Source organism: Capsella rubella, unplaced genomic scaffold (assembly GCF_000375325.1).
Source record: "Capsella rubella cultivar Monte Gargano unplaced genomic scaffold, Caprub1_0 scaffold_7, whole genome shotgun sequence".
Classification (NCBI taxonomy): domain Eukaryota; kingdom Viridiplantae; phylum Streptophyta; class Magnoliopsida; order Brassicales; family Brassicaceae; genus Capsella; species Capsella rubella.
Genome location: NW_006238917.1, coordinates 16,541,555 through 16,556,848, shown reverse-complemented (window position 1 = coordinate 16,556,848; position 15,294 = coordinate 16,541,555). Strand labels below are relative to the sequence as shown.

The 15,294-nt window shown below is 42.5% G+C and overlaps 1 protein-coding gene across 1 annotated transcript; it reads right to left on the bottom strand.

The window, feature by feature from the left end:
• LOC17879031 lies at positions 1-948 on the bottom strand. Its single transcript, XM_006282851.2, has 2 exons — positions 469-948; positions 1-381 (listed from the first exon to the last, which is right to left on the bottom strand). Exons 1-2 carry the CDS (start codon positions 946-948, stop codon positions 1-3), a joined length of 861 nt encoding a protein of 286 aa, XP_006282913.2.
• Between the last annotated feature and the right edge of the window lie 14,346 nt (positions 949-15,294).

Here is a 15,294-nt window from a genome sequence, read left to right as displayed (position 1 = left end):
TTATGATTGCCGGCGATTACGCTTAGAGAAACATTGTTGAGTATCCTCTGTTGAAAAAGTGTGTCGTGTATCGCAGCAGACCAACGGGAAAGCCATATACTCAGAGGTTGTCGCTGTTTCCGTCTTCCTCTTCTTTGAAGCGGTTGGTGTTGTCTCCTTCTCAGTTGTGGCCTGTGGTTGCTGAATTGGTCGTTCTTCTGGCGTATCCTGTCTGTTAACATCAGTGCCGTCGGGATTGTAATCAGGATCATCGTCGTCGTCATCCGCTGGAGGAGGAGGAGGGTTGTGACCAGAGGGGCAGTCAACAACATCATGTGTCATAAGACCACAAATAGCGCAGAAATTCCGAAGTTTCTCGTAGCGAAACTTCAGGACACATGTCTTGTCACCAAACTGGAATTGACGCTGAAACTTCAGGGGGGTATCGATATTCCAGAGCAAACGGACACGAACATAATCAACAAGTACCGCTCCGTCACCACCGAAGTCGGTTTCCAAAAAGCGACCCAGTGAGTCGCCAATGAAACTGATGAGACGGAGTGTGAGATAATTGACAGGAATCCCACGGATCTGTACCCAAAAAGGAATGGTCTTCAAATCTTCCTCCGTCTGGGTTGGTGTCCACCGTTCAGTGACACACATCCAATCGTTAAAAGACCATGGTCCTCGACGAACAATTGCAGCCATGGATTCCTCAGATGGAAACAGGAATTGGACGCGCTTATTTTCTAGAATCCGGCCCGAAACTTCATCATTAACGCCCCACAGACGAGGCAAACTTCCCAACATTGCCCGCAAATTCTGCTTCCTTGGGTTGACTGGTTTAACGATTAAACTAAATCGTGTTGCTTGTATCGCTTCTTCACAGAGATCAATCGGGAGATTAATCTTTTCATCTTCAATACCCAGAGCGATTTCTTGCATTTGTCGCCTAATTTTGTCAGCCATCAGTAAAATAAACAAAGGAAAGCAGTTTATTTTACTCCGATCAACCTGAGGATCACAGAGACACACGCAGGGCTTATATAGGTGTCGATGGATGACGGTTACAAAACAGATAACCGTTTTACCGTTGCCTAGCCCTGAAGAAACCGCCGATAACCGACGACAAACACTCAAAACGGAGAAGAGAAACGAGGAGATGCGATGTTTCGCAAATCGCCTCGGAGAGAGAGAGAGAGATATCATTTGTATATTCCTTGAGCTCCGGCTATACTATGATCATCCGATATTGGTAAAAATCAAAATGAATAGTTTGAGTGCTGCAAATATTCTGAAAATATCCCAGAAAATAGGATTTATCATCCTTATGAAGCATGCAAAATTTCATCCAATCGTGTTGATTTCGTAACATATAGTTACCCAATATTTAAAATATGACTATCTTTTCGGTTTGTAAAATTATTGGCCGAATCCATAAGAATTTATCTTTCAAATTCATATAAATATATGAATTCATATTATTATTAATTTCCTCTTGGTTATTCGAAATGTTAATATTAATTCGTCTTCAAAATGTATATATTTTTCCGGTTATTCACATTATAAATTAATTATCTTACAAAATTTGTTTATTGATAGATGTCAAAAAAAAATTGGTTTATTGATATTGTTTTTATAAGAACTTAAAAAATTGTAACTAAATTAAAACAAAAAATTGTAATTAACAAAGTGTAAACAAAAAGAGTAGAGGGTTTCGTCTAAGGGGAAATTTTGAGAGATAAACCCTAGAGGATTCAAGTCTAGGGTTTGATCATTTGGATTCCGGGAATACATACTGTTTTTGTTGGGGTGTTGTTTGGTCCGCACGTTGAGTTGAATATTCACAAAATATTTTCGTATCTTCTAGTGGTATCGAAAGATATACACTAGGGTTTGGTTTATTTCGCCGCCAGGTTTTCACACTTCGTTTAGCTTTTGGAGATTTAGAAGAGTGTGAAGGTTGAGGTGTTAAGGATTTGAGATGGAGTTTGCGCTTGATAGAGCTCTTAAGGAGATGTCGTTGGATGATGAGAAACCGATCGTATTGAAGAATCTATCGAAGTTCGGTTCTTGTGAAAGGAATGAGATGAGTATCATTGGACGTTTACTGTGTCCAGAGAATCAAAAGATGTCCAGTGCGATCCATGAGATGCCTCGCATCTGGAGAGTATACAACAAAGCAAGGGGTATTGCATTACCCAATGACCAGTTTCAGTTCATCTTCGATTCAGAAGCAGAGTTGACGACTGTACTTGATGCTGGAGCTTGGACGTCTAATGACTGGAGCTTAACGGTTGGAACGTTGGGTAGTGAAACCTCCAGCAGACTACCTGAAAGTGTAACCAATTTGGATTCGATTAAGAAACATCCCAGTCAACTTTCTCGTCAAGGATACGATCCAGGAGATTGCATAACACATAGGAACAGTCACTCATGTGGCTTTTGATCCGCTAAAGCTGCTGAGCAAAGGATATGTACGAGTGATGATACTTTTTGATGTGAGCAGGCCACTGAAAAAATTCAAGGGAGTTACAAACACCAACAGGTGAAGTTGTTTCTGTTGGTATTGAGTATGAACGTATAAGATGTCGATCGTACCTGTGTCTCCGGTTAACTCACGACAAGAACGATGTCCTCTCAACCCCTCAAACCGGCAAGTGATTGCTACGGGAGGAGTTAAATCGACATCGGCTATTCCGGCGAGGTTGATCCCCAAGATAAGTAAAGATGATCCTCTTTTCGGGGTGTTAACAGATGATGATGTGGGAATTGATTTTATAACCGGAAAACCTAAGATCGCGAAGGCAGTTCTCGATGAAATGCCTCAGAACCTGTCTGTAGCAGACCCTGAGTTAAGGAAAATCCACATTGCGAGGGTACGCAAATCGGTCTGGGACTTAGAAGGAGACCTACAAGGACAAAAAACCTTGTTGCGATTAGAGGCTCCGACAGAATTCACATCGGATGTGAATAAAGGGAAGGGTTTAGTGTTTGATTATGAAGGAGTAGGCACGACTTCAGGGCAGGAAGAAGACAGTACTGTTGCGGCAGTGCCTTAAGGTATGGCAATGACGCGTTTATCACAGCCTGTTCAATCTCGTTCAGCCACTTATGCGACTACTTCTCCACATGAGCTGGGTTCTACGGGTTTCAAGGCGAGCTTTTCAGCTTGCTATTCTGGGACTCGGCCAAATAAAACAAAGCAGTGTAGACGTCCAAGTAAGTGGAAGCGTAAGGCTCAAGCTTTAAAATCACAAGGTACTAACACACGTGCACCGGTCCAGGGTGGTGAGGAATGTGTTTCTTCGAAACGCAAAGCTATTCAAGAAGGTGTCTGTCAATTAAAGTGGCAAAACACACTAGCGAGACGGTGGTTTCAATGGAGGAACCGCTGCAGCAAAGATGAGTTTCATGAGTTGGAATTGTCAAGGTTTGAGGGGCAACTTGATAATTCTGATCTTAAGGGAAATGAGACGTGACCATTTCCCGGATTTCTTGTTCCTCTTGGAGACTAAAAACTCTAGTAGTCACGTAGTGAATTTGCAGCGCTTATTGGGTTATGACCATGGTTGCATTGTTGATCCGATTGGTCTAAGTGGTGGGCTTGCTTTGTTTTGGAAGACATCATATGAAGTTGAAGTATTGAGTTCTAGTTCAAGAATTATTGATGTAAAAGTTAAGCTGGAATCTTTTGGATTTTTTGTCTCTTGTGTTTATGGAGATCCATTTTCTCAATTGCGACAAGTTGTATGGGATCAACTTATAGACATTAGTTTTTCAAGAGATGATCCATGGTTTGTTGTTGGTGATCTCAATGAGATTAGAGATAATTCAGAAAAGTTGGGGGGACCAGTACGGGGGGAGTCTTCTTTCTTTCCTTTTAGGAATATGATAAGTGATTGCCGTTTATGGGAGGTTCCGAGTATTGGAAACAAACTATCTTGGGCTGGAGAGCGCAACAAGATGTGGATTCAATGTCGCTTAGACAAGGCATTAGGAAATGAGGCATGGTTTCAAATCTTTCCACGAGTTCAAGCGGAGTATTTGGAGAGAATTGGCTCGGATCATAGGCCTGTACTAACTAACTTTGTTAATGAAAATATTTCTTGCCGCGGCAGATTTATTTTTTAACAAAAGATGGATATTTAAGCCGGGGTTTGCTGAAGTGATTCGAGCAGGTTGGAATAGTGGTGAAGCTTTGGGCCAATCATCATCGATGCAAATAATTGCAAACTGTCGGAGAACGATCTCGGTATGGAAAAAAAGATACTAATCAAAACTCTAAAGTGAGGTTAATGGAACTTTGGGAGCTTTTGGATTTGGAGAGTGCTAAGGTTCAACCGGATTTTTCTCTATTAAATTCATTACGGTGGGAAATATCGGAAGCTTACCGTGAGGAGGAGTTGTTTTGGAAACAACAAAGCAAGGAAAGATGGCTTGGTGAGGGCGTCGGAATACAAAATTTTTTTACGGTAGTGTACAGCAACGACGTGTGCAAAACCCGATTCTATTGCTTGTTGATGAGTTTGGAGTGGAACAAATTTCTGAAGGTTCTAAAGGAGAAGTAGCAATTGCATGTTTCAGGAAACTGTTTTCGAGCTCACGACCTTCCAATGTCATGGAAGCACTAGACAGGTTAGTACCAAGGGTCACGAGTGCCATGAATGCTGAGTTAACTAGACCGGTCTCGGGGGAGGAAATTAGACAAGCGACTCTTAGTATCAAAGGAGAGAGTACTCCCGAGGCTGATGGGATGTCGGGCCATTTTTATCACAAGTATTGGAATATTGTTGGGCCTCAAGTGATCACTGAAGTTCAACTATTTTTCCAGTTGGGTTGTTTGTCTTCGGAGTGGAATTTCACGCAATTTTTCTTACTCCCGAAGAAGCCTAATCCATGTCATATGACCGATCTCCGGCCAATTAGTCTATGCTCGGTATTGTATAAAACTGTCTCCAAAATTTTATGCAATAGGCTAAAGCAGGTTTTACCGAATATTGTTTTGGATACTCAAGGTGCATTTGTGTTTGGGAGGTTAATCTCTGACAACATTCTTCTTGCTCATGAGATGGTTCATGCTTTGAAAACAAACCCTGGTTGTAATGAAGATTTTATGGCCATCAAGACGGATATGTCTAAAGCTTATGACAGGGTAGAGTGGAGTTTTTTAGAAGAATTATTGATAAGAATGGGTTTTGATATTAGATGGGTCCAGTGGATAATGAGCTGAGTACAGTTTCTTATTCTGTGTTTATTAATGGTTCCCCTTATGTTTTTTTCAAGCCAGAAAGAGGAATCCGTCAAGGTGATCCTTTATCGCCCTTTCTATTCATCTTTTATGCGGAAGCTCTTGTACACATCATGAATAAGGCTGAGCTTGAAGGTCTTCTCACGGGGATAAGGCTTGCTCCTTCTTTTCCTTCGGTTCAACATCTTCTTTTCGCGGATGATAGTTTATTTCTTTGTCGGGCCACACTCCCAGCGTGTTCGGAGTTTCTTCACTGTTTACAGCTTTATGGGAGAGCTTCGGGACAGGAAATAAATTTCCAGAAATCATCTATAACATTTGGTAAGAGGATTGATCCATATATGGTGCATCTTCTTAGTCTTTTATCTGGTATAACTCAAGAAGGTGGAGCTGGGAAGTACTTGGGCCTTCCCGAATGTTTCAGCGGTTCTAAGACAGAACTTCTAAGTTATATTACTTATCGGTTGAAAAGAAGAATAAGTGGCTGGTATCAGAAGACAATTTCTTTAGGAGGTAAAGAAGTTCTTCTTAAATCGGTTGCCATGGCTCTTCCGGTTTATGCAATGTCATATTTCCGTCTTACTAAACACCAATGTAAGAACATAACTAGTGCAATGTCTAATTTCTGGTGGAATGCAAGTGAATAACATCAAAAGTTGCATTGAGTATCGTGGGAGAAGCTTTGTAAACCTAAATCTCGGGGAGGTTTGGGTTTCCGGGATATTGGCCAGTTTAATCAAGCCTTGTTAGGCAAACAAGCTTGGCGTTTGTTGCATCATCTGGAGTCGCTAGTGTCTCGAGTCTATCTAAGACCCAAACACGTTTTAAAACCGGATCTAGTAAAAAGGAAAACACTTTATCGAATCAAAATCTACTTTTTCATGAAAACGTCGAAGAAATGCGAAGAACACGATAGAACCCAGAAAAGTCTCGATCTTTACTAGTTTCTACCGATACAAAAGCTAAAGCGATATCAACAAACAAAAAGTAAGCTTGAAAAGGGTAGATACAACCTGTTGTTAGGACCTTCAGCTTTGATACCACTGATGAATCCCCGGATACCCTCGAAGGATCGAAGGCTTGGTTCGGACGCGTCGAGCGGCTCAGCGTACTGTCGGGCGGAACAACGAGGAAGCAGAAAGCGAGTAAACCCTCTTGTACAAATGAGAGAAGCCTTCGGTGGGTGATGAATGGAACGAAGCAACGACACACGAGGGTTGGAAGACTCGTGATACGGTTGACTCGCCGACGAATGAGCCCGGCTTGTTCGAATGTCGAGGTTTTCCGATCCTTTACTTGGCGTGAGGCCTTTAGAGAATCGAAGAAGTGACGCAAGAGAAGAAAACTCTAGGGTTTTAAGATTCAAGCAAGCGTGTCTATTACAAGGGTTGAACAGCCTTTAAATAGGCGCGTCCGAAGGAAGGAGCCTAGTTTTCCCTAGGCCACGTGTGTGGTCGAGCGGCTTACAACACTTGAAATAAAAGACAAAGAACTAACGTTCGGAAATTCAAAGTTCAATAGATAAGGGTAGAAGGATAGAATCCACGCGTCTTGGTAAAAACGCGTGAATGCGCTAGGATTAACTGCCTCGTTAAAACCTTCTCGGTAAAACCCATTGGGATAAAAACCGAGGTAGGAAAGAGTATAGTCGCTCGCTAACGACTTAACGTCTTCACCCGATGGTGATGGTGAAGACCGTCCATAGTAGCCTATCGTCTTGGCTTGATCGGTCGTCGAAGGTTGGTTGATCCGAGACTTGGTCGTGGACAAATGCTTGAAGGAACATGTTGAACTGGTCGCGGGTGATCTTCTCTTGGTGTCGGCTTCTCGTGGTCGCTCCTTGCTCGACGATCGGTGCATTGGGTCAGGTCATCGAACGTGTTTGTCGCACGCCATCGATCGGTCCGTCCGTCCGGTCGTTCTGTCCTTGTCTTGATCGGTCGATACTGGTCTCGCTCTGGCCGTTGTCCGTCCGTCCGTTCGCCTCGCTCGTCTGTCCAGTACTGTCCGTGCTCGATGTCGCATCATTCCCTCCCCCTTCAAAAGGTTTTGTCCTCAAAACGTGCTCCTCGTCACGTACATCAAAAGGAGTAATATCAGAAACATTAAAGGAGGTCGATATCAAAGGCTCACCCGGTAACGCCAAGCGGTAGGTGTTGTCGTTGATCTTCTCGATGACTTGAAACGGTCCATCGCCTCGGTGGCTGAGCTTATCCCTTCTTCGGGTTGGGAATCGTTCTGGTCGGAGGTAAAGCCACACCCAATCTCCGGGTTGAAATAACATCGGCTTGCGACGCTTGTTGGCTTTCCGGACATAGTACTCGGTCTTCTTCTTGATGTTCTTACGGATCATCCCATGAAATTCTCTAACATACTTGCTCTTCTCAACTCCCTCGAGACTAATGATTGGATCCAATGGCAAGGGAAGAAGATCCAAAGGAGTTAGAGGCTTGAAACCATACACTACTTCGAAAGGTGAAGTCTTCGTGGCCGAGTGTTCGGACCGGTTATAGGCGAACTCAATGAATGGAAGGCAATCGATCCAAGAGCCTTTATTCTGAGCAAGGGTTGTTCGCAACAGCGCTCCTAAATTCCGGTTGGTTACTTCGGTCTATCCGTCGGTTTGGGGATGAGCGGCTGTCGAGTAAAGCAACTTGGTACCGAGCTTCTTCCACAAGATACGCCAGAAATGTCCGAGAAACTTCTTGTCCCGGTCGGAGACTATCGTGCGAGGAATACCGTGAAGTTTGACGACATCTCCGAAGAACAGATTCGTGATGTGCACCGCATCGTTGGACTTGTGGCATGGGATAAAATGAGCCATCTTCGAGAATCTGTCGACAATCACGAAAATGCTGTCCTTATTGTCGATGATCGGGAGGCCGTAAAAATGGGCCAATAGAAGTGTTCTTGAAGCACAGCCAAAGTTTTGACCACTCCAAAGTGACCGGTCAGTTCACCGCCATGTGCTTCTCGGAGAAGTAACTCGCGTATTGATCCGTCTGGTACGCAAAGTCGATGCTCCCGGAACAAAAACCCATCATGGATGAAAAAACGATCGAAATTAGCTTTCCGTGTTCTCGGTAGCACTCGCCGAACTCGGGGTCGTTTTCATACTGATTCTCTAGCCCCTCAAATCCTAGGATGGTTGCGTCCATGGTTGTGATCAAGGAATGTGGTCTTGACAAGGCATCGGCCACAACATTCTCTTTTCCCTTCTTGTATTTGATCACATAGGGAAAGGCCTCAATGAACTCTAACCACTTCGCATGCCTCTTCTTCAAGTTGGTTTGACCCCGGAGATGCTTCAAGGTTTCATGGTCGGTGTGGATGACGCATTCTCGAGCGAGGAGATAATGTTGCCAAGTCTCCATTGCCCAGACTAAGGCATAGAGCTCCTTATCATATGTCGGGTAGTAGGTGACCGGCGTCCCCCCTTGCGTGAGAACGGCTCCAATGCCGACATTCGACGCATCGCACTCCACTTCAAAAGTTTTGTTAAAATCCGGTAGGACCAACAAAGGAGCTTCCGTGAGCCGCCTCTTCAGCTCCTTGAAAGCTTTCTCTTGAGCATCTCCCCACTGGAATTCGACACTCTTCTTGATCACGGCGGTGAGAGGTGCGGCGATGGTGCTAAAGTCTCAGACGAATCGCCGATAGAAACTAGCCAGTCCGTGAAAACTTCGGACTTGTCCGATGCTGGTTGGTGTCGGCCACTCTTCAATGGCTTTGATCTTCTCATTGTCGACCTTAATTCCCTGTTCACTAATTACAAAAACTAAAAAGACAAGTTCATTAGCTCCGAACACGCATTTCGTGAGATTTGCGTATAATCTCGCCTCTTAGAGAGTTTGGATCACCATCTCGAGGTGATCCAAGTGCTCCTCTAGGCACTTACTATAAACGAGGATATCATCAAAGTATGCAACGACGAATTTGTTGATAAAGGTCCGAAGAACCTGGTTCATGAGCCGCATGAAGGTCGAGGGAGCATTGGAGAGTCCGAATGGCATCACTAACCACTCGTACAATCCTTGCTTGGTTTTGAAAGCAGTCTTCCACTCGTCCCCCTCCTTCATCCTTACTTGATGGTAGCCGCTTTTGAGATCAATCTTCGAGAAAATCACGGAACCACTCAACTCGTCGAGCATATCGTCGAGGCGCGGGATCGGGTGTTGATACTTGATCGTGATATTGTTGACGGCTCGACAGTCAACGCACATTTGCCACGACCCATCTTTCTTGGGCACTAGAAGAACTGGAACGGCGCATGGACTGAGACTTTCTCGAACATAGCTTTGCTTCATGAGGTCGGCTACTTGTCGTTCCAATTCCTTGGCTTCCTCCGGATTCACTCGATACGCGGGTCGGTTAGGAAGTTGTGCTCCCGGTACTAGATCGATTTGATGCTCGATGCCTCGGATTGGAGGTAGCCCTTTGGGTAGTTCATCCGGAAACACATCCTTGTACTTCTCCAAGATTGATTTGATCTCATCCGGCACATGCGGCTCCTTAGGACCTACAATCACATCATCCTTAAAAACCATGAGCAACATTTGACAAGTCAGGTCACATAAGGACCTCCTAACCACACTAGGGTTAATCAAAAAGTTCATTTTAGTGCCCGTTTCCATAGAAAGTTTTGATTGCATCTTATTGACTTGTGATGGTGATAAAGGAGTTAAACAAATACGTTTGTTATCATGCATAAACGAATATTGGTTGGATCGACCGCAATGGTTGTTTCCCTTATCAAACTGCCATGGACGTCCCAAGAGGACGTGGCTAGCTTGCATCGGTACTACATCGCATAAGACTTGGTCTTGATACGGACCGATGGCAAAAGGAACCGTGACTTGTTCATTTACTTGAATCACGGTCTTGTCATTCAACCATTTAAGCTTATAAGGTTTCGGGTGGTTTGTGGTCGGTAAAGAAAGTTTCTTGACCATGTAGGAGCTCGCAACATTCGTGCAAGAGCCCCCATCAATGACCAAGCCACAAACCTTCCCACTTACAGTGCATCGTGTATGGAATAGGTTGTCGCGTTGATTGGTGTCGTCGGGTTGTTGAGAGACGCTGAGAATCCTTCAGATGACGAGTAATTTACCAACTTCGGGTTCCTCAATAGTTTCCTCGATCTTGGGACTCGACCTCCCCGGCTGCTGTGATGATCATCGTACGCGGGTTCAGACAATCTCTCGCAAAGTGTCCTCGACCTTGGCATTTGAAACAAACGATGTCCCGGCTGCGTGTCCTCGACCTTGGCATTTAACTCCTCTCGGAACTCGGTTAATACAGCACCGAGCTCGGGTGGGGGTAAGGGTTCGGCGTCGGGTGGACGAGGATCCTCCATAAGTGGTTTGACGTCCGGATACTCGTCGGTTAGTTGACCGGAAAAGTGTATGCGTCGGTCGTGAATCGTCGGAAAGGAGAATCGGGGAACGTTTGGTCGGGTCGCTCGGGGAACGTTGGATGTCGTTGCAGGTACTACTGGGGTCGGTCTTTATCGCATGTCGTACGAACGGCTGCAATGACAATTTGACCGGATCGAAGGCTATCGTACCTGGATCGATAAAAGACAAACAACTTTTCAGCTCATGCGCTAATAAAGCAAAAAGCTCGAACGTGACAGCAAAATGATTGGTAAAAAGCGAAAACAACGTATGATCAAACAAAATGACTCGACACGTGCTCAGATCTAAGACCCAAACACGTTTTAAAACCGGATCTAGTAAAAAGGAAAACACTTTATCGAATCAAAATCTACTTTTTCATGAAAACGTCGAATAAATGCGAAGAACACGATAGAACCTAGAAAAGTCTCGATCTTTACTAGTTTCTATCGATACAAAAGCTAAAGCGATGTCAACAAACAAAAAGTAAGCTTGAAAAGGATAGATACAACCTGTTGTTAGGACCTTCAGCTCTGATACCACTGATGAACCCCCGGATACCCTCGAAGGATCGAAGGCTTGGTTCGGACGCGTCGAGCGGCTCAGCGTACTGTCGGGCGGAACGACGAGGAAGCGGAAAGCGAGTAAACCCTCTCGTACAAATGAGAGAAGCCTTCGGTGGGTGATGAATGGAACGAAGCAACGACACACGAGGGTTGGAAGACTCGTGATACGGTTGACTCGCCGACGAATGAGCCCGGCTTGTTCGGACGTCGAGGTTTACCGATCCTTTACTTGGCGTGAGGCCTTTAGAGAATCGAAGAAGTGACGCAAGAGAAGAAAACTCTAGGGTTTTAAGATTCAAGCAAGCGTGTCTATTACAAGGGTTGAACAACCTTTAAATAGGCGCGTCCGAAAGAAGGAGCCTATTTTGCCCTAGGCCACGTGTGTGGTCGAGCGGCTTCCAACACTTGAAATAAAAGGCAAAGAACTGTCCGTGCTCGATGTCGCATCAATGTTGAACACCTTATTGAAAGTCTCGGCTCTTATAACACCTCAAGGGGAGTGGGATCTACAACTCTAAAATGAGTTTTTTTCCTCCTTGTGATGTTATAAGAATTTGTTCCTTACCCCCGACAATGGAGTTAGATGATAAACTGGTTTGGGCATTCACCAAAGATGGAAACTACTCGGTTAAAAGTGGTAATTTGTTACTTTCTCAGGAGCATGGAATTGATCTCGTGGAGGATAGTACCAAACGTATCAATGCCGTGAAGGAGAAAGTTTGGGCCATGCTTTTCTTCCAAAAATTAAGTTATTTTTTCGGAGAGCTTTGTCGGGTGCCTTAGCAGTGAGTGAGTGTATGCGGCGTCACGGCATTAACACTAACTCTTTATGTCAAGTGTGTAAGGTTGAAGAGGAAACAATTACTCATGTCTTGTTCGGCTGTCAATTAGCGGTTCAAGTTTGGAGTGTCAGTGGTGTTCCAGTTCCGGACAATGGCTTTTCTTCGTCGATTGTGGAGAATATGGAGTATTTTTTCAAATTGATGAGTCAAGCAAAGATACCTTCACAGTTACGGCAAGCTATTCCATGGATACTGTGGGAGATATGGAAGGCTAGAAATGGCTTGGTTTATGCTCAGCGGGTAAATGATCCTCATTTCATATGGGTTTCGGCTAGAGATGATATGATGGAGTGGTGTCAACAACAAGAACATCTTGTGTTTGCGTCTGCCATGAAGGGTCGCCGAGGTGTTCTTTAAATTCTCGTTGGAGCAAGCCGACCATTGGCAAGTTAAAATGTAATATTCAGGCTTCTTGGATCAATGATTCTTCTTTTTGTGGTGGAGCATGGATTTTAAGGAATCATATCGGAGATGTGTTATATCACGCAAGAGATGCTTTCTTGCCCCGTATTAATCGCATTGCAGCGGAGCTAAGTTGTATTTACTGGAGTTTGTGTAGTTTGCGTGATATGAGATTTACGTCTTGCGAGGTTTGGACGGATTGTCATGCGGCGTGGGAAGCGATAACCCATACTCTCGCTTGGCCCAAGTATAGTTCTCAAACAACAAAGATTTGGCAGGTAATTCAGGTGATGCGGAAGGTATCTTTCCACCTCTCTTCGCCGAAAGCTAATCTATTAGCTAAGGAAATTGCTTGCAGCGTAACAAGAGATGGTCGATTAACGTCTTACATGGCTTTAGGAGGCCCGGCTTGGCTCCAAGATCGCATTGACTGGGACAACAGTCTTGCTAGCTGAAGTGTTTTAGCTTCTTGTTGGTTCTCTTTCTATTTTGTTTTTTCGTTCTTGATCTTCTATATGTACTTGAACTCTTTTGGTTATTAATCTCAGCGTTTAAAAAAAACAAATTGTAAAAAGTAGAAATTTGTATAGTGTTGTCAGTACTTATTACTGTAAAAAAAAAAATTATATTACTGTAAGTACTGACAATACGACAGCATTTGTTTTAATCTTCAAAACATAGAATAAAACAAACTATTCTAAGTGTATATTTTCTTATACACTTGTTTCCGATAATCTGCATGATTATTAATAAAACAAATAAAACACCTTATCTGAAATTCAAACTCCAAATATCATGTTGTAGATGCATTAATTAAATTCCCAAAAAATATCTCATTCAATTTTTATTTAGACGTTTAATATTAATGTTTTTTGGTTGGAGGAATAATACATAAATGTTTTTTGGTTGGAATTACATAAATAAATAATAGTGTGCAACTTAAAACATGGAAGAAATAAATATTGTTATTTACATAACTGCGTTCCCATAACAAACAAAAAATTCTGATTTTACTCTTACTCTTTCTTATTTATTATTAAAAAAATATACATATATATATATATATATATTAGGAAAAAATAATAATTAAATAAATTAAAGGTAAAAATAAATAACTCTCAGTTTCTCCTAGTTAGTCAAGATTTCATCTCCGACGAGAGTTTGGCTAGTCTGTGTCAAATAAGAGTTTGGCACATCAGCAGATTCTTCGAACCTTGTGCTTGTATATGCGATTTCCAGTCTAAGAGCGACGAGACGTAGAGTAATCAAAAATGTTAAGAATGAAGTTTGTTGGGTCTAGTGGTAATTGTGACACAAAAACAAAAACCATGCTATTTTTGAGAACCTCTCTATAATAAGATAATTTTGAAAAAAAAATAAACTAAAATAAAAAGGCTGAATATTAAACATACAATATTCCTATTTCTTCCATATCAAATTTGGATAGGAACAATTTTCTTCTATGATTACTCAAACAAAAAAGTATAAGAATAGTGTGGGGTCCATGTGTCAAAGTTTGGAAAATATGTTACTGGTAAATGGTAAACAAAATGAGGAATAAGGAGGAATAACGTATTCCTTTCTATTCGTTACAACAAAATTGTACACCAGTTCGACCCAAAAATCTATTTTTAAAAACAAAATCATGCAAAAGTTTATGATAATGTATAAAAGCGATGCAACTATTATTTTTAAACCCTCATGTGATAACGTCAAACTTTACTAGGTTTTTTTATAACCACAACTAATATTTAAACAATTCGTTCATATCCAATATAAAATTCAAGCTAATCTTGGTATGTAATTATATTTAAAATCTTATGCAATACAATTACATATAGTCTTCGACACCTTATTATTTTTTCTAGAGAACATTCTAATAGAGAGAAGCTATCTAGCATAGAAAAAAATTCCAACGATTGAGAGAGCTTAAGGTTTAAAAAAAAAAGAAAAAATCACGGCAAGTTTGGTTTTTCTTATGGTCTTCTGTTTGGTTTTACTATTTCATCAAGCCATCTAATATATTTTGCTTACAGTCTTGTGTTTGGTTTTGTTATTTTATGTATATGATCTATAGAAAGTACTTGGACTATGGCAATTTTCCCGAGAGAATGGATCATCACGTGGAGGTGTTTCAAGAAACAAAAGTGTAACACACATGCTCGAAAATGGGTGGTGTCGCTCGACACCAAAGAAGGGTGTCGCTCGACACCAGCATTTTTTGGTTAGACCGGTTTGATTTTAATTGCGAAATTAATTGGGGTTGGGTTGGTTTAACCCTAAGTTGCGACTTAAAAGAGAAAAAGGTCGACTTTTTCTCATTCAACCGCTTTTAGAAGTTAAGAAAAGAACAGTGAAGTGTGAGGGTGATTCTAGTGAGTTTTGGAGAGTTCTAGTGAGATTTGGAGGTTTGTTCTTGCTTGATTAGACTAGAGGAGGCTAGATCCGTGGTTGTTGGTGTTAGAAAAGTCAGATCCTTCCATGTTCTCCCTTGTTTTCGTTGTTGTTCATTCTTTTAAAAGGTGAGTGCAGGACCAAGGCTTATCTAAACTGTTTGATTCATGCATTAGTGATTTCTATGGTTGTTGATTGATTTTATTTGTGTGTATGCGTGTTTCTTGTGTTGTGGTGCCTGTGGACGAGTCTTGTGGAGAGTTTATTCGGCTTTGGAGTGCTTGGAGGAGCAGATCCGTTGATGAGAAGCGGCTGGATGATGTTAGGGCATCGATGTCGATCGACACACCACTGGTCACGAATGTCGGTCGACACCAGTGGCGAGTGTCAATCGACACTACTCGTCATGTCGGATTATGTGGTTATTTTTGTTGTCGTTTGATGATTTTTGGTTATTGCTTGAA